The sequence below is a fragment of the Podarcis pityusensis genome (assembly GCF_964106645.2).
Source record: "Podarcis pityusensis genome assembly, chromosome: 3".
In the NCBI taxonomy this organism is placed as follows: domain Eukaryota; kingdom Metazoa; phylum Chordata; class Lepidosauria; order Squamata; family Lacertidae; genus Podarcis; species Podarcis pityusensis.
Window position 1 is genome coordinate 118,908,814 of NC_138026.1, and position 25,916 is coordinate 118,934,729.

Below are 25,916 nucleotides of genomic sequence, written 5' to 3' on the forward strand. Positions count from 1 at the left end.
GACAAGTCCTAGGCTCTGTGGTTTAACCCACAGCGCCACCCGGTGCCGTTCAGTAAATTAAATAGTTTTAATTGGGACTTTGAATGAACATGCAATTAACTGTTACCGTTCTGAATTTTCTGGTGCCGTTCCTTAGTGGGTCATGCAAACAGCTGTTCTGAGTGTTGCTTTTTATAGAGGAGGGGGGCACTGGGGGTGAGTTTATGGAACCTAGGGGGGCAATGACCTGAAAAGGTTTGAGAACCCCTGATTTAATGGGTCCCAGCAGTCAAGAGAAAGGAAGATCCGCTCTTAATAGCTGCTTCTTTCCATCTCTACACCCTCCTAAGGACACTTTTCGGTTTATTTTTATTATTGGTTTTTGTAGCCACCCCGCAAATACCTCGGGTTACAGACGCTTTAAATTAGGCTACAATAAGGCTGTACAGTGGTACCTCGGGTTACAGACACTTCAGATTACAGACACTTCAGGTTACAGACTCCGCTAACCCAGAAATAGTACCTCGGGTTAAGAAGTTTGCTTCAGGATGAGAACAGAAATCGCGCAGCGGCAGCGGGAGGCCCCATTAGCTAAAGTGGTCTTCAAGTTAAGAACAGTTTCAGGTTAAGAACGGACCTCCGGAACGAATTAAGTACTTAACCCGAGGTACCACTGTATACCTTTGCACTGCTATGTCACTGCGTGTCCTGGTTTAATTTAAAAGCATTACAAAAAATCTTTAAAAACCAGGAGCCTGGCAAGTCTACACCTTGGCCTGTAGGATTCCCTTGACCTCTGGCTTTGCAGATGAATCCCTGTGATTTTTTAATAACTCCCTTGGGTGCCTTTTAATTCCGGATAAAAGCTGCACATCCATCTGGATGGGGAACGGAGGGCGTGCCTGTGGTTTTCTGTTTGAAGGATATAATCCTTAGAGCTGTTTGGTTAGTTAGAGCTCAACAGAGGAATTCTGGCTTTAGAAAACTTGAGCGTCACACGCCCTCTTGCCAGGTAACAGCGCAGCACATTCCTCCCAGATGTTCGCCTGCACATGCCTTACTTCAGCCTTTCCCAACCTGGTGCCCTCCAGAGGTTTGGGATCACCACCTCTGAGGCTGAGTGCAACTGATGGGAGTTGTACTGTATTTTTCGCTCCATAAGACGCACCTGACCATAAGACGCACCTTATTTTTAGAGGGGGAATGCAAGGGAAATAATATTCTTTAAAGGGAGCGCTGAGCAGAGCCTGTCTGCATCCCAGGCTCTGCTCAGCGCTCCCTTTCACAAGCCGCGCGGAGCGTGTGTGCGGCTCTTGGGGGCTTTTCCCTCCTCGGGGAAAAGCCCCCCATAGCCACACACATGCTCCGCGCACTCTGTCCCTTCCCCCACCTCCCGAAAGAGCCACACACTAAGCCAGAAGCCAGGACAGCAAGGGGATGACTTGCCGTCCTGGCTTATGGGATAGCTGCGCGCAGCCTCTCCCGGGCAGCGGGATGAAGGCTCCCCCAAGAGCCGTGCTCCTTTTAAAGAGCATGTGTGCAACTCTTGGAGGCTTTTCCCAGAGGAGGGAGAAGGGTAGCCGCACACACACTCCACGTGGCTCTTTAAAGGGAGCACTGAGCAGAGCCAAGGAGCCTGCATTTGCTCCATAAGACGCACACACATTCCCCTTACTTTTTAGGAGGGGAAAAGTGCGTCTTAGAGAGCGAAAAATATGGTAGTTCAAATCGCCTAGACTGCAGTGGTGTCCAAACTTTTTTCAAAGAGGGCCAGATTTGATGAAGTGAAGGGCTGTGAGGGCCGACCAAAGTTGTTAACCTTTTTTTAGGATTGAAGTTGAGGGGTTTTTTAGGATTTTACCCCAGGAAATAAACTGCCACAGGGGCTGGATTATACCGACCAGCGGGCCGGATTAGGCCCCTGGAACGGACTTTGGACATGCCTAGAGGGCTCCACCTTAGGGTAAGCAGCCTTACTGAAACGAGCAAGGGTTGCCTAAGAGCGAATTGTACCTTGTGGGTTGAAACAAAACGAACAATAAAAAGTGTTGATCTCCCACTCCATAACTTTTACTAGAGCCAAAACCTGCTGATTGCAGTGGCTGGCACCTCCCTGCATGGCGCAGGAACATTTGCAATAATAATAATAATAATAATAATAATAATAATCAAGACGGCTAACACCCTCCTCAGGGCGGCTAACACCAAATATAAAAACAATTGATTGAAATGCAGCTTAAAAAACAAGATTAAAATACAACATTAAAACATTAAAATGCAGCCTCATTTCAATGGAAACTCAAATAAAAAACTTTTTTGGGGATAAAAACGTCAAGTCTTCACCAAGGCTAACTTTCCAGACTGGTCCTACATGGGCCAGAAAAAAGCCAGGGAAGTCCCCAAATAGGAGTTCCAACACAGGAGGAGAAAGGAAAAAGGAAAGAGGGGGAGGGGATCAAGTTGATTCCAAGCCAAAGGCCAGGCGGAACAACTTACAGGCTTACAGGCCTTGCGGAAAGAAATCAGATCCTGCAGGGCTGTGGTCTCATGAGACAGAGCGTTCCACCAGGCGGGAGCCAGTGTTGAAAAGGCCCTGGCTCTGGTTGAAGCTTCCTTAGGGCCTGGGACCTCTAGGGTGTTGCTATTTATGGACCTTAAGGTCCTCCGTTGGGCAGACCGGGAGATATATTATAACCCTGTAATTCGATCAAAGGTCATAGAATTGTAGAGATGGAAGGTACCATTTAGTCCAAACCCCCTGAAGTGCGGGGATCTTTCGCATCGACCAGAGTTTTAATGGGACCCTTCCCTCCTTTCCAGACTGAATTTGCCGAAAAAGAAGAAGAAGTCGGAAGCCGAGGATGACGACAAAGACAATTCAATGAAAGGAAGCAACAGTTCAGAGCAGCTGGATTTGGACGGAGACAGCTCCAGTGAGGTTTCCAGCGAGATTAACTTCAGCTACGAATATGCACAGATGGAGGTCACCATGAAAGCTCTGGGTGGCAACGGTAAGGTGCATAATAATAATAATTTATTATTTATACCCCGCCCATCAGGCTGAGTTTCCCCAGCCACTCTGGGCGGCTTCCAATCGAGTGTTAAAAGCAATACAGCATTAAATATTAAAAACTACCCTAAACAGGGCTGCCTTCAGATGTCTTCTAAAAGTTTGGTAGTTATTTTTCTCTTTGACATCTGGTGGGAGGGCATTCCACAGGGAGGGCGCCACTACCGAGAAGGCCCTCTGCCTGGTTCCCTGTAACTTGGCTTCTCGCAGCGAGGGAACCGCCAGAAGGCCCTCGGCTCTGGACCTCAGTATCCGGGCAGAATGATGGAGGTGGAGACGCTCCTTCAGGTATACTGGACCGAGGCCATATAGGGCTTTCAAGGTCAGCACCAACACTTTGAATTGTGCTCGGAAATGTACTGGGAGCCAGTGTAGGTCTTTCAAGACCAGTGTTATGTGGTCTCGGCAGCCGCTCTCAGTCACCAGTCTAGCTGCCGCATTCTGGATTGGTTGTAGTTTCCAGGTCACCTTCAAAGGTAGCCCCACATAGAGCGCATTGCAGTAGTCCAAGCAGGAGATAACCAGAGCATGCACCACTCTGGCGAGACAGTCTGCAGGCAGGGAGGGTCTCAGCCTGCGTACCAGATGGAGCTGATAAACACCTGCCCTGGACACAGAATTGACCTGCGCCTCCATGGACAGCTGTGAGTCCAGAATGACTCCCAGGCTGCGCACCTGGTCCTTCAGGGGCACAGTACCCCATTTAGGACCAGGGAGTCCTTCACACCAGCCCGCCTCCTGTCCTCCAGAAACAGTACTTCTGTCTTGTCAGGATTCAGCCTCAATCTGTGGATATGTATAACACAATAATTAGTTACAGGATTAGAGATAAGAGTTTATGAATGGAGATAAGTTCACGTAAGTCCATAGTCAGATTCGACGTGAAGGTCTTAGTTTCAATCATTGAGCAGAAGTCAATTATGGATCAGAAACCAGATTGAGCAGAACTCAAATATGGATCCGGTACGCTGGCATTAGTTTGCCTGTCTTCCCAAGCGATGGGTACAATTTTTCAGAGACACCGTTGATGGAATGGTCCTCTGTAGATACCACTGAGCTCTGCGGAGCCTGTGGCCGGCATCCGACTGAAACAAACTCTTCCGCCTTCCTAGATCCCATGCAGTCAATTTTGCAAAGCCTGGAGCAGCAGCACGAGGAGGAGAAGCGGACTGCGCTGGAGCGTCAGAGGCTGATGTACGAGCACGAGCTGGAGCAGCTCCGGAGGCGCCTTTCCCCCGAGAAACAGCACTTCCGCACCATGGACAGGTTCTCCTGGCACTCTCCCAATGCTCAGCAGCGGCTTCGGCAGTGGGCGGAAGAGAGGTGAGTGGAGGGGATTCTGCGGCTTCGTGGAAGGAGCAGCTGCGTAGAATTCGCAGCCTTTTAAAAAAATCTTTATTGAAACTTAACACATATACATAATAACCAAAAATTCCCAATGATTCCCTCACATAAAATATAATAATAATAATAATAATAATAATAATAATAATAATAATAATAATTTATTTATATCCCGCCCTCCCCAGCCAAAGCCGGGCTCAGAGCGGCTAACAACAGTAAAATAATACAGCATTCTAAAATCAATTCATTATAAAATCAGTTCAAATCAAATTGATGGCAACCATTGGGCTAGAGTTCTGTGAGGATTACCAAAGGAGGGGGTCAGACTGTGCCTTGGCCAAAGGCCTGGTGGAACAGCTCTGTCTTGCAGGCCCTGAGGAAAGATGTCAAGTCCCGCAGGGCCCTGGTCTCTTGTGACAGAGCGTCCCACCAGATCGGGGCCACGGCTGAAAAGGCCCTGGCCCTGGCCCTGGTTATAATATAATATCTAAATTTATAATATTGCATAATTATACACTTAATTATAAAACCCATCACCCACCCTCTACTTCCCTCCACAGCAATTCGACTTCTGTATATTTCTTTCTACCTTTCCCCCCTTGCACTCTATAATACATTATTTTTGTTAAATTCTGATTTTTCCTTCTTTCTTTCTTTGTTTTGTTATTGCTTACATTTTTTTATTCTAAGCCTCTTAACATGTCATTTTTAGAACACTATTTTGACATATAATCTCCGAAATACTTTCACGCCATTCTTAACTTTTGATTTGATTGATATCTTATAATTGAAGTTAAATCTGCCAATTCTGTATACTCACTTAATTTATAAGTCCACCGAATCCTTTGGTGGGCAAAGACATACAACATATGAAAAAAAAACAATATTTTTATATGCAACAACAGCTGCCTGGGTAGTGATTGCTACTAAATGGAAATCTCAGGACATACCAACAAAGGAAGAGAAAATTTGCAGCCTTTTGGGGAACGGAGCCCCTGCTTCCCCTCCTAGCTCCTTTTGCTTCCTCTGCCCTCCATCTCCTCCCTTGGGCTCTCACAATTGTGACGGGACTTGGAGGAAGTCTGTGTGCTTGCATGTGTGGCCCATTTTACAGATGTATAACTGAGGCTAAATAAATAACTTGGTTTTATATTACGAAGCCTACCAACTGAGACATCTTATGATTTGATTGGGGAAGATTTGGGGTGTATTGAGCGGGAGGATTTGGAAGTAGTAGAAGGGAAAATAAGAATATTTGATAGGAGGAAAAGGAAAAGGCAAGTATATAGAATATCAACATTTACGGGGTCCATCTGGGTGTGGGAGAAGTGGAGAAGGGAGCTTTTTCCTGACCTCTCTCCCCTTACCAAAATGTGGTATTATGATAAAATGGCCCCGTTCAGGGAGCTCGTCCCAAAGGAGGTAGGGGATAAATTAAAGGAGATCTCAACTGAGGAGATGGAGAATAGTTGGGGAAGGTACAATGGAACAGGAAAGTGGTATTTGGAATAAAATTAATTGGTTACAGAAAAGACAAATTTCCTCTCTGCTAAAGGAAGAAGTTAAAAAATGTAGTAAGAGAATTATTACACCCTTCGAAGAATTAGTGAAAGGATATAGGACATAGGATATAGTCTGTGTGCTCGCATGTGTGCCCCATTTTACAGATGTATAACTGAGGCTGAATAAATAACTTGATCTGATACAGGGGGAGGGAGAACCGTAGGCTCCACCTTGAGTGCTTCGGAGAAAAGACGGGGGAAGCATGTAATAAATAATTTGAATAAATCACATTTACACCCCACGTCTCCTTTAAGGTAGCGCACGTGGTTCCCCTCACAACAGCCCTGCGAGGTAGATTAGGCTGAGAGACAGTCACTGGCCCAAGGTCACCCAGTCAGGATTGGAAGCCTGGCTTTCCAGGTCCTAATCCAATACTCTAACCCTTCTTCTTCTTTCTTTGGCGATCACTCGTAGCCGAGTAAGATTCTCTTCCATAAACATGGTTTTAACAATGAGTCCGTAAGTGACTGTGGAGGCCAATTCTGGATCCACATGTCCTTCCACAGTGGGGACATTGGTTTCCGGGCGGGAGTTGATCACAGTGTGGATTTGCCAAGCGTTCCTTCCAATAATAATAATAATAATAATAATAATTTATTTGTACCCCGCCCATCCGGCTGGGTTTCCCCAGCCACTCTGGGTGGCTTCCACAAAGACCAAAAATACACTAATATAGCACGTTTCTCCCTTGTGTCCTGAGTTCGAGTGTCTTCAAAGCCCACGACACCTTTGGCAAAGGCTGTTCTCCAACTGGAGCGCTCGCATCCCAGTGTTTCCCAGTTGTCGGTATTTATACTACATTTTTAAATATTTGCCTTGAGAGTCTTTAAACCTCTTTTGTTGACCACCAGCATTGCGCTTTCCATTTTTAAGTTCGGAATAGAGTAGTTGCTTTGGAAGATGATCATCAGGCATCCGCACAACATGACCAGTCCAACAAAGATGATGTTGAAGAATCATTGCTTCGACACTGGTGATCTTTGCTTCTTCCAGTACACTGATAATAGTTCACCTGTCTTCCCAAGTAAAATTTTTTGGAGATACCGTTGATGGAATCTTTCGAGGAGTTGGAGATGGCGTTTATAAGTGGTCCATGTTTCACAAGCATATAGTAAGGTTGGCAGTTCACAACACTCTGAGCATGGCAGCCTGTCACAGACTGTTGCTCTCAGCATGAGTGGGACTTATCCCTAGGTGAGTTGAGGACTGCAACCTTAGCCTTTTGTATTTTATAGGTGCATTGCAACCCCATTCAGGCACAATGACAAATCCATGGTTTGTTCATCAGGGACACGTTTTGGGCCTGTGTGCTCTGTCCTCCCACTTCCTGGTTCATACAAGCCATGGTTTACTGGAGGGGTATGTGGCTCTCAGACGCTATTGGGCTTCCAAGAGCCCCAGCCATTATGGCCAGTGGTCTGTGATTATGTAATTGTAGTTCAACAACCACTTTAACAGCCACAGTTTCACCACCCATGTTTACCATGGTGTCCCAACAGGGTAAACTATGGTTAGTGACAACCATGGTTCGTCTCCAAACCATGATCTAAAAACCATAGTTCAAAGTGGCAAACTGCTCACCGTGAGCTCTTAAACAAGGTGGTCCCTCTAAATTTAGGAATGATAATGACAGTGGAAGATGCAAAACCATTCCTGCCCCATTCAGATACCAGCATAGTGGCCCCATAAACAGTTGAGCTTCTGATTAGATGTTTCAATTCAGCTGCATGCCATAGTGTAGTCGTATTACAACGTCCAGTACGAATTCCAAAACTGATCCTTGAGATTTGCATCCTTAGCAGCCGTTGAAACGCTCTTTTCCAAATTGCACGGTTTCCTCTTTCCCCAAAGGGAAGAGATGCTGACCCACAGCCTGAGGAAGCTGAGGGAGCAGATTATGAAGGCCAACTTGTACGTGAGAGAAGCCAGCTTCATCGCCGAAGAGATGGACAAACGGACGGAATACAAGGTCACCCTGCAGATCCCAGCCTCCAGCCTTAACGCAAACAGAAAGGTGAGGAACCTGCCCAGCCACATTCATCGTCTTTCGAGAATGGATTCCATCGGCCAGCTGGAATTTCGATGACTATTATGTATTGATTTAGAGCATTTGTATTTTTAGGCCCAAAATGGCAGCTGTAGTTAAAAAACAACAACCCCAAAACATACACCTTATTTATTTGCACGATCAGTTAGGTCCACCATGTGCTTTTACAACAGAATACAGTGGTACCTTGGTTTTTGAACATCCTGAAAACCGAACGTTTCGGTTTTCGAACGCCGAAAACCCGGAAGCAAATGCTTCCATTTTCGAACGCGTCTCGGAAGTTGAACAGCTTCCGCTGAGTTTCCCCCCCAATTTTCTCAATTGCATTTGCAGACAGCCCTTTGCGCCTCAGTTTTCAAACGTTTCGGAAGTCAAACGGTCTTTTGGAACGGATTACATCCGAAAACCGAGGTACCACTGTATGGGGTACAGTATAACACTGCACAGGGACGCGGGTGGCACTGTGGGTTAAACCACAGAGCCTAGGACTTGCTGATCAGAAGGTTGGCGGTTCGAATCCCCACGATGGGGTGAGCTCCCATTGCTCACTCCCTGCTCCTGCCAACCTAGCAGTTCGAAAGCACGTCAAAGTGCAAGTAGATAAATAGGTACCACTCCGGCGGGAAGGTAAACGACGTTTCCGTGCGCTGCTCTGGTTCGCCAGAAGTGGCTTAGTCATGCTGGCCACATGACTCGGAAGCTGTACACCAGCTCCCTCGGCCAGTAAAGCAAGATGAGTACTGCAACCCCAGAGTTGGCCGCGACTGGACCTAGTGGTCAGGGGTCCCTTGACCTTTACCTATAACACTGTACAGTGGTACCTTGGTTTACAACCATAATCTGTTCTGGAGGTTCATTTGTAAACCAAAACATGTGGTAACCCAAGGCACGCTTTTGCCAGTGGGGCCCCCAAAAATTTTTTGTTCGTAATCCCCCCCAAAATGGGTTGCAATCCAAAAAAGGTTTGCAAACCGGGACACGCAGTTCTGGGTTTGACTTGCTTGTAATCCAAAACGTATGCAAACCAAGCTACCGCTGTATAGGGGTTTTCTTGAAAAATAAAGAGGTTAAGCTATCACAGGCTTTCATCTTAACAAGCTGCCGTTAGCCCTCCGGTCAGCCTACTGGTTCACGATATGTATTCTCTTCATAAACCTATTTGGGGTTGTTTCCTTAACAATTTGTTAAATAGATAAAGGATCAAATATCTTCTCCAGCATGTGCAATACTTATATTGCCTGCAACATGAAAACATTCCAGTTCTAGCTGCTCTTTGGGTGTATTATGAGTGAGTTTGCTTTGTGTTTTCAAGGAAATTCCATTCGCATTCCCAAGTTGATTTTTACCTTGCCGTTTTATTTCTGCTCCCCGCCGCAATCTCCTCCTTTGTCCTTTTCCCCCCCGCAGCGAGGTGCCGTCCTTAGTGAGCCAGCCATCCAAGTTCGGAGGAAAGGGAAAGGCAAGCAGATCTGGTCCTTAGAGAAGCTGGAGAACCGGCTGGTAGACATGAGGGACCTCTATCAAGAATGGAAGGACTGCGAGGAAGACAACCTGGTATGGAGCCGCCGCTTCTCCTGAGTAGCAGAACAGCTCTGTAGGTCCCTCGGACTACAGTTCCCACCAGTAGCCAGGGATGATGGGAGCTGAAGTTCCACAACATCGGGAGGGCCCCAGGTTCCTCGTCCCCGGCGTGTGGCGCCGCAGCGCAAGAGAATGTTAGGAAGGCCCCAGTTCAAATCTCGCCCCTGCCGTGGGTGCACTGGGAATAGCTGTCAACCGTCCCATATTTGGCGGGAAACTCCCTTATCCCAGCACCGTGTCCCGCTGCTGTCCCTTATTGATGATGTCCCTTAAATTTCCCGGGTTTCACGCTCGCCCGGCTCAGGAGGGAAGCAGCGTCTCGGCATCCTCCGCCGCGAGAGAGAGCGCGCACACGAGCTGCCGCGTCTCCGTCTCTCCCTTTTCCCCCTCAGGAGCGCGTCGTGAGGAGACGGGTGGCGGTGGGCAGGCAGGCAGCCCCTCTCTTGCGAGACTTCCGCCGCGCTGCCAGGGGAAGCCGGAGGCGGCGGTAGCGGCTGAGGAGGCGGCCTGAGGGAGGAGGAAGAGGAGGGGATGGGGAGGGACGCAGAAGGGCGGCACTTCAGCGGCCACTGTGGCGCCACAACCACCTCATGCCAGGCTCGCGGGTGGCGTGGGCGAGAGTCTCCCTCCCTCCCTCTCTCTCGGGCGGGGAAGGGCCGATGGAACTCCTCGCGCCAGGACGACGGCAGCCCTGATGTGCTGCTTAGCATCCCCTCCAACCAGTGCAGCATCTTAATGTAGTGATTTCCCGCTCTGCACCCCTTTCATAACTCTATTTTTATAAAACATTTGTCCATCCATAGTTCAAATTTTTACTACAAGTTTTCTGTCAGTCCTACCAATGTATATAACTCTTTACAATAGCTTTTCAACTAAATCAAAAACTTTCCCCATTCTTTATTAAAGAGGTCCTCTTCCTGGTTTCTAATTCTGCCTGTAAGCTTTGCCATTTCGATGTCGTTCATCAGTTTTGTCTGCCACTCTTCTTTGGTCGGAGTTGTAGACCCTTAGGATCATCTAGTCCAACCCCCTGCATAACACAGTCAGTCGCAGCCAAAGCAGCCTGGCTCCATCAGTGCCGGATTTCTGTATAAGCTAAGCCAAAATCCCTTATTTTGGCTGCTGATCCCTTATTTTCGAGGCTGCTGGTCCCTTATTTTCAAATCTGTAAGTTGACAGCTATGGCACTAGGTCAGCTCTTCCTGACACCCCCCTGGATGTTAATTGGACAGCGTCTAAAGGACTTAGAGCAACAGAACAATCTGGCCATTGTAAAGAAATTCTGACCTTGGTATGCCTTTCCCCCCCTTCTCAGTTTGATTCCCTGGCACCATATTTGTATAAATTAACTATCCCCAAATACAGACGTGCCTTCTTCACACTGGCCAGATTGGATGTGATGCCCTCTGCCGTACTTGAGGGCAGATACCAAAAGATTCCAACTGAGAAACGACTCTGCCCATGTGGAGATGGCAATCTGGAAACAGTGGCTCATGTTTCAATCAATCCATTATTAGGCATATCAGACCACACATTATAATACAGACACCATATGCAAATTGTGGAAAATACGAATTCAGCATAACAATTTGCATAAATAATACAGTACGACACTATGACATCACTGACCAATCAAGAACCACTAAATCTCTCCATAATGGCCCAGTCTTTCCACATGGACAGCACTCAAAAATTTAGCCACTATTAAAGTAACTTGATCATTCCTGTCTGAGAGCAGGTCCTGAACCGTTGGCGTCATGGAGCCGAGCCTGTTAAGTTGTAAGGCCTCTAACAATTGTCTGCTGGCATAAATGCCAAAATCACAAGAAAAGAAAATATGCTCCAACGTGTCAGGTTCCTGCCTACCACATTTGCAGAGATGCTCTGTTTCTGGGAGAGCTAAATATCTTCCTCTTACCATCATCGAGGGAAACATATGAAATCTGGCTAGCATAAACAGCCTGCACAGTTCATGATTCTTCAGATTTGTCATGTAACCCTTTTGAAAATCTCTACACAAAGGGAGATTTAAATAGAGAGGAGAGCAAGTGCTATGCTTTGCAACCTCAAGAGTAGCTCATGTTCCCCTGTCCTGTCCCCTTTATAAAGATCTGAATCTGAGGAACGAGATCACCCCACTCTTACTTACCATCCCAGGCCGCCCATCTGCGGCCACATTGTCCTTTCTTTTATCAGATCAAAATGATCAGAAAACACAGCAAAGGTTGCCAGGTTTATCGAGGGTGCAGTGAGATTAAGGGCCACTATCTGAACGATAATCTTGGTCATCTGATTGTCCTTTTGACCCATTGTTGTCTTTTTAATTGTATATATTGCTTGTTTTATGTTGCTCTGGCCGTTGGCTAACGCGAATAAAGTACATCTATCCATCCCCCGGATGTTGTTGGACTACAATTCCCAACATCCATTGGGCCACGCTGGCTGGGGCTGATGGGAGTTGTAGTCTCAGCAACACCCAGTGGGGACTCAGGCATTTGGAAAGGCTGTATGAGGTGTGGCCTTGGGCCATCCTTCCCCAACCGGGTGCCCCCTCCATAGATATAGTTTTAATAAAGCTTTTCAACATAACGGTAAAAAAAATACCAGAAACAAGACAACGAATAAGAAAGAAAATAAAGAAGAAAGCAAACAAGCAAATATATAAGAATGATAGAATAAAGGGAAAGAGAGAGATGAGTAAAAAGTGATGTCTGTCTGTCGCGCCTACAAGAGTTCCTCATAATACCATAATACCAGACTTTTAGAAGACATCTGAAGGCAGCCCTGTTTAGGGAAGCTTTTAATATTTAATACGTTATTGTATTTTAGTGTTCTGTTAGAAGCCGCCCAGAGTGGCTGGGGAAACCCAACCAGATGGGCAGGGTATAAATAAATAATAATAATAATAATAATAATTATTATTATTATTATTATCCAATGTTCAAAATCCTAGTAATATCTAGTTATTCTTCCCACTACTAGCTGATGTTTTCCTACTTCCTACTCTTCCCGCTGCTAGCTGATGCTCAATCCAGGCACCACAAATTCATTCATTTTCCTTTCCATCCCAGAAGTCCAAAAGAGGTTCTTTGATTATTATTATTGTCTGCAAAGATCAACCATAATCTTTCTCCAGATATTTTGGACCGCAAGGCCCCTGCCAGCATGGTCAGAGATGCTTTTTCTTGAAATAGTACATCCATACTTCTTTAATTTACAATGTTGTGTAGCTACCCTCGGTTCCTCAGGGAGGAAGGGCAGAATAGAAAGCAAGATCTGCCGTCCTCAATCTTGTGAGATAGTGCCATGGCAGCTGCCTGTGGATCTGGTCACCATAGGGCTTTGCCACTTGTCTCCCTTTCGCGAATCCAGGTCATGAGGTCGTATTTCCGGCGAGCGGATCCTTTCTACGACGAGCAGGAGAACCACAGCCTGATCGGCGTGGCGAATGTCTTCCTCGAGTCCCTCTTCTACGATGTGAAGCTGCAGTACGCTGTGCCCATCATCAATCAGAAAGGAGAGGTGAGTTTGAGTTTGGATTTGATATCCCGCCTTTCACTCCCCTTCAGGAGTCTCAAAGCGGCTCACATTCTCCTTTCCCTTCCTCCCCCACAACAAACACTCTGTGAGGTGAGTGGGGCTGAGAGACTTCAGAGAAGTGTGACTGGCCCAAGGTCACCCAGCAGCTGCATGTGGAGGAGCGGAGACGCAAACCCGGTTCCCCAGATTACGAGACTACCGCTCTTAACCGCTACACCACACTGGCTCAGTTTCTCCTGGGTGACCAAAGCCAGGGGTCAGCAAACTTTTTCAGCAGGGGGCTGGTCCCCTGTCCCTCAGACCTTGTGGGGACCGGACTATATTTTGAAAAAAAGAAAAAAGGAACGAATTCCTATGCCCCACAAATAACCCAGAGATGCATTTTAAATAAAAGGACACATTCTACTCATGTAAAAACATGCTGATTCCCGGACCATCTGTGAGCTGGATTTAGAAGGCAATTGGGCCGGATCCGGGCCCCCGGGCCATAGTTTGCCTACCCACACTCTAGGACAGGGGTCAGCAAATTTTTTCAGCCATGGGCCAGTCCACCATCCCTCAGACCTTGTGGGGGGCTGGAGTATATTTTGCAAAAAAAATAATGAACGAATTCCTATGCCCCACAAATAACCCAGTGATGCGTTTTAAATAAAAGGACACATTCTACTCATGTAAAAACATGCTGATTCCCGGACCATCCACACGCTCTCTGTATTTACTGGTGGCGCCTCTTGGCATTCTGGGACTTTGCATAGAAATAGTGTACAGTTTGTCTTGGGTTGCATTTTTATTTTGTGTTCCTAAAAATCTCCCCCTCCTGGGTGTCAAAGTGGGAGTCAGGGGCAGCTCCCCGGCCGCTCAGCCCCCCGCCACTCCTCGGCATCCATCCGGCCGGTCCATGACCATGGCGTTTTTATTCCCCCCCTTACAGGTGGCCGGACGCCTCCACGTCGAAGTTGTGCGGGTGAGCGGGGAGATTGGGGAGCGCATCGCAGGAGGCGAGGACGGCATGGAAGGATTCGGCGAGAACGACCTGCAGGAGCACAAGTTGGCGTGCATGGTGAGTTTGCAGAGACAGTGCTCCCCGCTTCCCTTTGCGAAGCACCTAGGCACAGAAAATGGGCAACTAGCTGTCTGATAGCTATAGAGGCAACATAAGTGCCCCATATGCAAGGCCGGATTTAGGCTGGATGAGGCCCTAAGCTACTGAAGGTAATAGGGCCTTTGTATGTCCAGCTGTCTTTGTCAACAACAAATTGGCGCTGTTTTTTGTGTTGAATATACATCATACCTCTTGTTATGTTTGCTTCAGGTTAAATCTTTTCAGGTTGCGTCCCGCGGAGACCCAGAAGTACCGGAAAGGGTTACTTCGGGGTTTCGCCGCTCGCTCATGCGCAGACGCTCAAAATGACATCATGCGCAGAAGCAGCGAATCGCAACCCGCGCATGTGCAGACATGCAGGCGCAGGTTACGTTCTGCTCATGTTGCAAATGGGGCTCTGGAACAGATCCCATTCGCAACCAGAGGTACCACTGTATGCTATATGGTCATTTACGGATCTAGTAGGTATCTAAAGCCATTTGCACATATGTATTTTATCAAAGTAATTGTTGAACTGAAATACAATTAAGAAGAAGCATGTTAATAGTGAAATACAATTAAGAAGAAGTATATTAATAGAGCCAGAGGCAAAGAAGCTTGGAGAGATATGGAAATATGGAAATATCGTGAGAGGCAAGACTGAGACTTGGAGTTGCTTTGACATTCAGACCGTGGGAAGTCGCAAAATCAGAATTAAATTCGGAAGACAATTGGTTTTTTTTTATTTTAGTTTTTTTATTTTTGATTATGATTTGATATGCTAATGGGATGTTTTTTATTGGAAAATTGATAAACGCTCTAACAAAAAAAAGAAGAAGTATATTAATAGTGAAATCATTAACCTCTAACTTAAAATGGTTTTTTATTCATAACAAACTTAATAATGCAAGTACCTTGGCATTTGGCAATAAGAAAAGTTCCTTTAGAAAATTTACAAAGACTCATAATCTAGTCTCTAGAAACGTGCTATAACATGAAAAAATAGTAGGTGTAAATATATGATGCAAGCTACTAATAATTATAAATAGCAGAATGTAGGCACCCTGTATATAGAAATGAGTAAACCAGGGATATTTTAGGGAGCAGGCTAGCAGGTGGGGCCCATGACTTACATCACAGGAGCCTACACAACACAAAACACTGTTGCTGTATGTAGGTTTTATTTGATTTGTTTTCTATCTTATATTTTGGAAATGTGTATCCAGTGTTTTTTTCCTTTAAATTTCTTTGGGGCCCCCCAAGAGGGTGGGGCCCTAAGCTATAGCTTGTTTAGCTTATACAGTGGTGCCCCGCAAGACGAATGCCTCGCAAGACGGAAAACCCGCTAGACGAAAGGGTTTTCCGTTTTGGAGGTGCTTCGCAAAATGAATTTCCTATGGGCTTGCTTCGCAAGACGAAAATGTCTTGCGAGTTCCTGCGGGGGTTTTTTCCTTTCCCCCCCTTTTTCCCAAGCCGCTAAGCTGCTTATCAGCTGATCCGCTAAGCCGCTTATCAGCTGATCCGCTAAGCCGTTTATCAGCTGATCCACTAAGCCGCTTAACAGCTGATCCACTAAGCCACTAAGCCGCTTAACAGCTGATCGCTAAGCCGCTTATCAGCTGATCCGCTAAGCCGCTTAACAGCTGATCCGCTAAGCCACTAAGCCGCTTATCAGCTGATCCGCTAAGCCGCTAATAGCGCTAATCCGCTAAACCGCTAATGGGCTTGCTTCGCAAGACGAAAAAACCGCAAGACGAAGAGACTCGCGGAACGGATTCTTTTCGTCTTGCGAGGCACCACTGTACGTAAATCTGGTACTCCCCATATGTGCCCACTCGACTGCTTCAATAGGTCAGGTGCCACATGATGCCCATTCCATGTTTGTCAGAACTCGATCTTTTAATGTGGCAGCAACCCTTTAGAAGAATAATACAGTGGTACCTCAGGTTAAGTACTTAATTTGTTCCGGAGGTCCGTTCTTAACCTGAAACTGTTCTTAACCTGAGGCACCACTTTAGTGAATGGGGCCTCCTGCTGCCGCTGCGCCGCAGGAGCACGATTTCTGTTCTCATCCTGAAGCAAAGTTCTTAACCCAAGGTAATATTTCTGGGTTAGCGGAGTCTGTAACCTGAAGCGTGTGTAACCTTAAGCGTATGTAACCCGAGGTACCACTGTAATAATAATAATAATAATAATAATAATAATAATAATAATTTATTTATACCCTGCCCATCTGGCTGGGTTTCACCAGCCACTCTGTGTGGCTCCCTACAAAATATTAAAAACACAATAGAACATCAAACATTAGAAACTTCCCTAAACATGGCTGCCTTCAGATGTATTCTAAAAATCGGATAGTTGTTTATTTCCTTGACATCTCCCTGACTATTGATCCCAGGCAGGCACCTTCGCTGTATACTTGTTTAGAAAAGCCTGCCCGTTTTTAGTCCCTTGTTATTTTAGGCTCGTCTGAATGTTTCTAGCTTGCCATTTTAACTTTTCCAATGCCTTAAACTGCTTCTTGATTTTCCTTAGTGGCCATTTTATTGCTTGATCTTTTTTGAAAACCACTTTGAGCTCTGTATCCACTTTATGAAACAAAAAATTAAAATAAACGCACATGCCGATATTGCAGTAGAAGAGCGCCGTCCTTTTTTCACGCCTCCCTTGAGGACTTTTGAAGGCGCCTGACTGTCCTCCGTTGGAAACAGGATACAGGGCTAGATGGGCCATCAGGGAACCCGGCAAAACTGCAAGGATACCCAGGAAATTAACCAGAAATGTCCCTCTTGACTGTTCCCTGGTCACTGGATGAGATCACAACAGCAGCAGTCTGAGCTGTGAGCAGTTCCAGTGGAATCCGATATGAAACATTATTGTTTGGAGCAATGCGCCAGTTGTATAGAACTCCATTCAGGAAGTAGGTACGCATCAAGACAGCCAAGGAAAAATCCTTTGGGTCTGCCCCCCCCAATAAAACAAACCCCAGCTGTGCCTTCCCCCAAACTGGTCATTCAGTGACCCCTAGTGGGGATCTTCGTTCTGCGTTATCATCCATATCTATTTCATGGGATAAAAAGGTAAAGGGACCCCTGGAGCGTCTTATGGTCAGGTGCATCTTATGGAGCGAAAAAGATGTGATTTAAAGCTTGCTGTGTAATTGCACAGTTGGAACGTGACTCCGTGTGTGTGTTTGCTTCCTCCTAGATCAAAATCCTTCAGGCTACTGGCTTGCCGCAACACCTCTCCAACTTCGTCTTCTGCAAGTATTCCTTCTGGGATCAAATGGAACCCGTGACGGTGGCCCCGGAAGTGGACCCCTCTCTGTCTCCCATCAGCAAGGAGCCACGGGGCATGGTGGTCTTCGATCACTGCAATGTAATTTTGCTTCTGCTTTTAGCCCCTGCAGAGAAAGTGAGGGCTTTTACGCCGTGAGAGCATCTGTTGCCTGCGCCTTGGTGCCTTCCGGTGAAAACTGTAAAGAGGGGAGGAGAAGGAGGAGAGGCTTACAGTGGTACCTTGGTTCTCAAACTTAATCTGTTCCGGAAGTCTGTTCCAAAACCAAAGCGTTCCAAAACCAAGACGCTCTTTCCCATAGAAAGTAATGCAAAACGGATTAATCGGTTCCAGACTTTTAAAAACAACCCCTAAAACAGCAATTTAACATGAATTTTACTATCTAACGAGACCATTGATCCATAAAATGAAAGCAGTGAACAGTGTACTTTGGTCACACAATCAATCAATCAGTAGCTGAACTGGGTTCCACACAGTTGCAAAAACAACAAAAAAATGAACTGCAATAATCAAGGTAAAGATAAAGGTACCGTTGACCATTAAGTCCAGTCGCGGACGACTCAGGGGGTGCGGCGCTCATCTTGCTTTACTGGCCGAGGGAGCCGGCGTTTGTCCGCAGACAGCTTCTGGGTCATGTGGCCAGCATGACTAAGCCACTTCAGGCAAACCAGAGCAGCGCACAGATCCATAAAATGAAAGCAATAATCAATGTACTGTACTATAAAATAAATAAGACAGTATTGTAGATGATAAAAAAAAAAATCCATTCCGGAAGTGTGTTTGACTTCCGAAATGTTCAAAAACCGAGGCGCAGGTTCTGATTGGTGCAGCTGAAACAACAGCTGACAGCCGCATCAGACGTTTGGCTTCCAAAAAACAATCGAAAACCAGAACACTTATTTCTGGGTTTTTGGCATTTGATTACCAAGGCACCACTGTACTTTTTAAGGGGAAAAAAACCTTAATTGCTCTAAATTCAAAGGAACCTCAAAGCAATGCACAAAACAGTTAGGTCATACGGATTCGAGCTTCCTGTAAATTTCTGTATCTCTGAGCTATTGATTTCAAGCATTCCTGGGCAGATTTCTTGGCTTTGCATAGTCGAAACTTTTCTAGCGTCTTTTTTTTTTGAAGGCTTCTTGTATCCGTGGAACAGAGACTAAATTTGAAGCGCTGCAATTGTTCTCTCTTTTCTAGGAATTCTCCGTCAACATCACTGAAGATTTCATGGAGTACCTTTCTGACGGTGCTTTGGCCATCGAAGTTTACGGGCACAAGGCGTGCGACCCCCGCAAAAACCCGGCGCTGTGGGATTTGGGGATTATCCAGGCCAAAACACGAAGCCTCCGAGACAGGTAAGAGAGAGATGCAAAGGTGCTTCTTCACAGCAAATGCTCTTTTTGCGGGGCTTAGCAATGGAGCACAGAGCTAGCTGCTTCGTACATCCTATATAATCCTCTGCAGGATTAGCTGGAGGGTAAGTGGAAAGGTAAGTGGAAAGCAGAGACATCACCTTGCCAACAAAGGTCCGTATAGTTAAAGCCATGGTTTTCCCAGTAGTGATGTATGGAAGTGAGAGCTGGACCATAAAGAAGGCTGACCGCCGAAGAATTGATGCTTTTGAATTGTGCTGCTGGAGGAGACTCTTGAGAGTCCCATGGACTGCAAGAATATCAAACCTCTCCATTCTGAAGGAAACCAGCCCTGAGTGCTCACTGGAAGGACAGATCCTGAAGCTGAGGCTCCAAGACTTTGGCCACCTCATGAGAAGAGAAGACTCCCTGGAAAAGACCCTGATGTTGGGAAAGATGGAGGGCACAGAGGACGAGATGGTTGGAGAGTGTTCTCGAAGCTACCAACATGACTTTGACCAAACTGCGGGAGGCAGTGGAAGACAGGAGTGCCTGGTGTGCTCTGGTCCATGGGGTCACGAAGAGTCTGACACGACTAAACGACTAAACAACAACAACAACAAAGTGGAAAGGAAGGAGATCTCTTGTAAAACTGGATCCTTGGGTCAGCCAAGGAAGTAACTATTGGCAAAACCTATTGGTGTTTCACAACTTTCCGACTAGTTGCAGGACCTTAGCCGACCTAGCAGAGTATACGCAGAATCCATGGAAGCAATTGGCGACTTGGCTGCAGACAGGATAGACGAAGCAGGAACCAGGAACTTGTAGTTAGGTGTTTATTATATACAGTGGACTATATACAGGAACAGAACAGAACACGGATCTTTAGCTAGCTCTCTCATACACGGCTCACAACTCCTACACTGACACACTGAACCACTGAACTGACAGTTAGTAGGCCATTAATTATCACTCCCTTGAGAGAGCTTGACCAATCAGGGAGCTGTCTCCATGCCTCTGTATCACCAGGCAGACATACTCCTTCACATGAGCTTTTGGCTGTCTGCCAAACCCTAATTGACTCTGTGTGGGTAGCTGCACGTATTCAGATTCCCAACACCCCCTCACAGCTCACACACAGTGCAATTAACTTCTGAGCACATACAAAGTATTTTACCCAACTGGGTTCTGCAAACCCAAGCATTCACACATTTACTTGTTCGCTTGCAACTGCATCTATTGGAGACCATGGTTGCTGACCAAGAAGATGGATTGTTCTTTTTTTTTTTAATATAATTTTTATTAAGTTTTCCATATTTTATTACATTTCAATATCAAAAATAATAATTCATGACTTAAGACATTGCTTAAATAAAGCATGGACTTCCTTCCCTCTAGCAGACATCCATATCTCATTACCAATTTCTCCACATTCCTAAATTCACTTTTTTACCTTAATCTTTTAACAATCACCTACTTATAAGTAAATCAGCTCCTTAATTTCCCATTACCAAACAATTCAACTTAAACCTACAAACGTTTTCAACTGTTTGCAATTTTCTTTCATATAGAGTATATATTTTTCCCCAGTCCTTTTGGAACAAATCATCACAGTGATTCCAAATCTTCCCCGTCAGCTTTGCCAGCTCAACGTATTCGACCATCTTTACTTGCCAATCTTCCAATCTGGGGAGTTCTTGTTGCTTCCATTTCTGGGCCAGGAGTATTCTTGCGGCCGTTGTTGCATACATGAACAAATTTGCATCTTTCATTTGGATTTCCTCAATTAACCCCAACAGGAAAGCCTCTGGTTTTTTGCTGAAATTATACTTAAATATCTTTTTCAATTCATAATATATGGGCATGTTCCAAGATTAAAGCCTTTTGGGATACCATATATAAAGAAGATGGATTGTTCTGTAGATCTGGCACTGGCAACTACCATATTTTTTGCTCTATAAGGCTCACTTTTTCCCTCCTAAAAAGTAAGGGGAAATGTGTGTGCGTCTTATGGAGCGAATGCAGGCTGCGCAGCTGTCCCAGAAGCCAGAACAGCAAGAGGGATCGCTGCGTTCGCTGCACAGCGATCCCTCTTGCTGTTCTGGCTTCTGGGATTCAGAATATTTTTTTTCTTGTTTTCCTCCTCCAAAAACTAGGTGCGTCTTGTGGTCTGGTGCGTCTTATAGAGCGAAAAATACGGTACTCTCTGCCCTTCTTCGAAGCTCCCTCTCCTGTTGCCCCGATACCATCCTCTTCTTCCTTTTTTTCTTTCTAAAATTTTATTATTATTAATTGACACCCACACACAATCTTAAGTACATGTACAAAGAAACACCTACAAAAATATAACACGATATAACATCTGTGGCAGCGTTTGAATGACTCTTGTTTAAATGAAATACTATTAAATAAGGAAAAACGGTACAATATGTTATAAGAAAGTACTAGAAATTATAGTAAGAGTAAGGTAAGAAGTATAAGTACATTCAGTGTTGTAAATGTAACTTACATCGGAAAATGACAGTCTGTTTTGATATAATTTAGTTTATTGGATTTTTACTTTGGTTTATTTTTGTTTAGCTAGAAAGTATAAGAAAAGAGCATGTGCAAGTACAAGTTTAAATCAATATTTAACAGTATAATTATTTAAGGTTGTTATTACTATCATTATCAGTTTTACTTTTTCTTGAACGTATCCAATTTTTGCGTAAATAATTGTTTTGTATTTCCGCTTAATCTATTTGTCAATTGAGCCATTTCTGTGTAGTCTTAATAACTTATTCTGCCATTCCCTTACTGTTGGTACTTTTTTCCCTTTCCAGTTCGACGCAATTAATAACCGGGTAGCGGCTGTTGCATATAAAAAGATTTCTCTTATATTTTTCGGGATATTAATGCTGTATTGTTTTTAACACTCGATTGGGAGCCGCCCAGAGTGGCTAGGGAAACTCAGCCAGATGGGCGGGGTATATATAATTTGTTGTTGTTGTTAGAATTCCAAATAGAAATGCTTCTGGCTTCTTTGAAAATGTTAATTTAAAGATCTTTTTCATCTCATCATAAAGAGGAGGGTCTCTCTGATGATGATGAGACCTTTCTCTTCATCTCTCTCTTTTTTATATTTATATAATTTTTCTTTTGATATTGCATAAACATACACACATCAAATATACAAAGATCAGAAATTGAGTATAAGAAGCTTGAGCTCTGCTGGATCAGGCGAAAGGCCCATTATATTGTGATAGGAATTTTGAGGTCTTAGATATATGGAAATGTTCATAAGTGTACCAACCAAGCACGTACATAGATCAGCACAGGAAGACCAACCTGATGCCATTTTGATTCCTAAACTGAGCCAATGTTTTCTCTGCAAGGTCAAAGTGGGAAACCTCCCCATTGTCTTTTCCTTCACAAATCCTGTCTTAAGGGTATGTCTGTGTTTGAATAGGGTGTGAGCCTGTGACCTGGTCCAGGAACCAAGTATTTATCACTACAAAAGAATGGCCGGGCTCCCCAGGCAATCCAATCAAGTGACCTGCCAGACAGGAGAAAAACAACATTCAAATTTCTGTTTTAGACCGCCTTTTCTGTGATGTAGGTGTGATGTATCTGAGGGGTGGTCTTAGGTTACACCCCTTCTGTGATGTCTGTATGATGTTTCTGGGGGTGGTCTTGATCTACAGGGTGGCAATTTCAAAGTCTTTATAAGGCCTTGCGCGCCATTTTTCTGGGTCCCTCCTCTCTCCTGCGGGTGAGGGGAGCACCCTATTGCAACAGATCAATAAAGATCAGGCTTACTAGCTGTTTTGCTTCTCAATATTCTCTGGTTGGCCTCTGTTCTTTTCTCCTACCAATAGGGAACCTATGTAAGGACTCTATATGGACTCTTGGATATCCCATAAGGGAAAAGGGCAGATTTTTGTTTACGACAGAGTCCAGCATCCTGATCTCACAGTGGCCAACTGGATGCCTGTGGCAAACCCGTGAGCAGGATTCGAACCCAAGAACACTCCCTCTACCCTATAGTTTCCAACAGCTGGTGTTCAAAAGCATTACTGCCTCCAATTGTGGAGGCAGAGGATAACCATCATGGCTGAAAGTAGTCTCAAATTTAATTTTTTAATCCATCTTGGCTCTATAGCTGGTGCACTTTTAAACATGACTTGTTTCGGTAGGCAAAATGTAATGCTGTGTTTGAGCAGAGACACAGGTGAAGTTTTTATTTATTTATTTCTATTATTATTAGTTTATTTAACATAATTATTACAAAATATAAGCAAAATATTACAAATGCATACATATATATTTCAGATATGCACACACATATATTAAAAAGAACAAAAGAGGAAAAAGGAAAAGAAAAAAGAGAAAGAAAAAATAAAGAGAGAAAGAAGAAGAAAAGTTGGAAGAACTTCTTCCAAATTTACCCTACAAATATCTCAATAATAAAATTTCATTGATTGACTTCCATCGCTTACACTGCACTTCCTATATACATGTTAAGCAAGATTGTATCTGTTATTCCATATTTTCCCCATACAATCTCACACAAATATTCTAATCAATAAGTTTTCTAAATCTTTCATAAATCTGTTCTAAACACAACCAATACCTTACATTTAAACTTTGTCTACATAAATAATCATTTAAACATTTCCATTGTTTCTGGATTATATGTTTTGGTTTTTGTCTTATCAAATCAGTCAGCTTTGCTGATTCCAAGTATTTGCATAATTTATTCAACCATTCTTCTGTGGTTGGAACATAATTCCACAGGTGAAGTTTTTATCATGTGTCTTCCCAGCTGGTTTTTAACAAGCGTTTTCCCAATGGAACCACACATTGGAGCTGTTTTCCATCACCCCACCCTGCTCCCATTCTCTTAAATGTTTTCGGACCTTTCCCAGGGTTTAGCCAGGCTGCCGAAGGCCTCTGTCAAGAGGCAAAGTTCTATATCGGTCACAGAAGTGTTGTTATTTGCAGGTGGAGCGAAGTCACCCGAAAAGTGGAGCTGTGGGTTCAGATTCTGGAGCTTAATGAGAATGGAGAATACTGCCCAGTGGAGGTGATTCCAGCAAAAGATGTACACACAGGTGGCATCTTTCAACTCAGGCAGGTAAGATGGAAAGTAAGGGAGCCCACGCTGCCTTGTTCAGCGTGCTGAATTCCCTCTTTAGTGGATCGATCAATTAATGAAATATCAGTTAATCAATGAAATAACTGGGCATCACTCTTCTGGCAAGATATTCGTGATATCTTTGTCAGAAGCCCGTCCTACACTCGGGTAGGACCCTGGCTGAGACACATGCCCGACTGGCATGTTCTCTCCCTCCTGGTCGATCGTTTGGGAGCTTCAAAAGCTTTCTTCAGCCTGAACATCACAGCGACCGATGCCATCAGACATCGGCACACTTAGGGATCCGCAGAGTCTTCGCAGCTTGCGCGACAGACCTCAGCAACTCAGCATTTTGGCTAATCTCCTTTATTTACATATAAACACACACGGAGCACTGCAACATGGCTCCCTCTCTCTCTAGCATCAGACAGCAAAGAGAAAAAGAACAACGGACTATTGTCCCACTTGACGGAACACAGGAACACAAACACCCTGTCTCCGTCACTTCCCACTCTGTGGAGTCAAAACATACACCATCATGTGATAGACAACAATCCCATGACTTCAATCATGGAGCAGGAATTCTAACAATCTTCAGCTTACTTGTTAAGGTGGGCTTCCGTGACTGCGTTCAGACATTGTGGTAAGCCGTGGCTTTATCATGACGTCCAAACGCAGCCAGATTGCTGGATGTGGGAACATAAGAAAAGCTCTGCTGGATCAGGCGAGTGGTCCATCTAGCCCAGAATCATTTTCTCACAGCCCAAACACCTTTGGGAAGCCTGAAAGCGAGACCTGGGTAAAGCAGCCCTCCCCCCGCTTTTGAGTCCCAGGAATTGATATTTCAGAAGAATGCTGCCTCTGGCATTGAACTTAGCCATGGTGGCTTGCTATAGACTTTACCTCCATATATTTGTCTAATCCAGGGGTCAGCAGGGGGCCGGTCCACTGTCCCTCAGACCTTGTGGGGGGCCCGACTATATTTAAGCAGCATTAAGATAAATTGAACAGTTTTTATAAAATATGCAGGGATTTATGATATGTAAAATGAACCATGGAAAGAGAAGAAGGGAAGTCACTGATATCTTAAGGATGCTTAAATGTATATTCTAAACTGTAAAACAGAAAAGTTATTAAAAATTACATACAGTCGTACCTTGGTTTTCAAACAGCTTAGTTCTCAAACATTTTGGCTCCCGAATGCCACAAACCCGGAAGCGACTGTTCCGGTTTGTGAACATTCTTTGGAACCCGAACACCTGAAGGAGCTTCCGTAGCTTCTGATTGGCTGCAGCAGCTTCCTGCAGCCAATCGGAAGCCGCGTTTTGGTTTTCGAACATTTCGGAAGTTGAACGGACTTCCGGAACGGATTCTGTTCGACTTCTATATATATATATATCTAGATATATAGATATAGAAACTCTGTTATATGTTTTCAGAAAATGCTGAAGACATCTCATAATGCTGGCGTTCGACGCCTGGATATATAACTTCATAATTCCACTTTTTTTGTTGATTGTGGTTGGCTTTTTTTTTTTTAATTGTAAGTTTTAAAACTCTTTTTAATGTCTCATCTTAAATTGTACGTCTTTTGGAGGGAGCGGGTTGTCGATCTGGACATACACGGCCAAGTCAGTGCATATTTCTGGTGCAGTGCTGCCTAGAAAGCAGTTGCCAGCAGAGGTCTCCCCCCTACCACCATTCCCCCCCCCCTTCCAACGTGCCGTTTCTTTGCGTTCCCTGGGCGTGCAGGGCCAGTCGCACCGAATTCAAGTGGAAGTGAAGTCCGTGCAGGAGTCGGGCACGCTGCCTCTGATGGAAGAATCCATCCTCTCGGTCGGAGTGGGCTGCGTTCAGATCAAGCACACCAGGTCTCCAAAAGGCCATGAGATGCATCAGGTAAGAGCCCTTGCTTATAATGTAAATATTGGAGATTCTGTAGCTCA

At 44.9% G+C, this 25,916-nt stretch overlaps 1 protein-coding gene across 1 annotated transcript in view; it reads left to right on the forward strand.

The window, feature by feature from the left end:
• The window catches only part of KIF13B (kinesin family member 13B), a 124,382-nt gene that overhangs the window by 37,065 nt on the left and 61,401 nt on the right, over nt 1-25,916 (forward strand). The window contains 11 exon segments of the mRNA XM_081001252.1: nt 2,728-2,773; nt 2,777-2,990; nt 4,162-4,372; nt 7,808-7,970; nt 9,411-9,557; nt 12,957-13,106; nt 14,056-14,184; nt 17,413-17,583; nt 18,700-18,857; nt 23,838-23,970; nt 25,723-25,869. Coding sequence (XP_080857378.1) covers nt 2,728-2,773; nt 2,777-2,990; nt 4,162-4,372; nt 7,808-7,970; nt 9,411-9,557; nt 12,957-13,106; nt 14,056-14,184; nt 17,413-17,583; nt 18,700-18,857; nt 23,838-23,970; nt 25,723-25,869 — 1,669 coding nt within the window.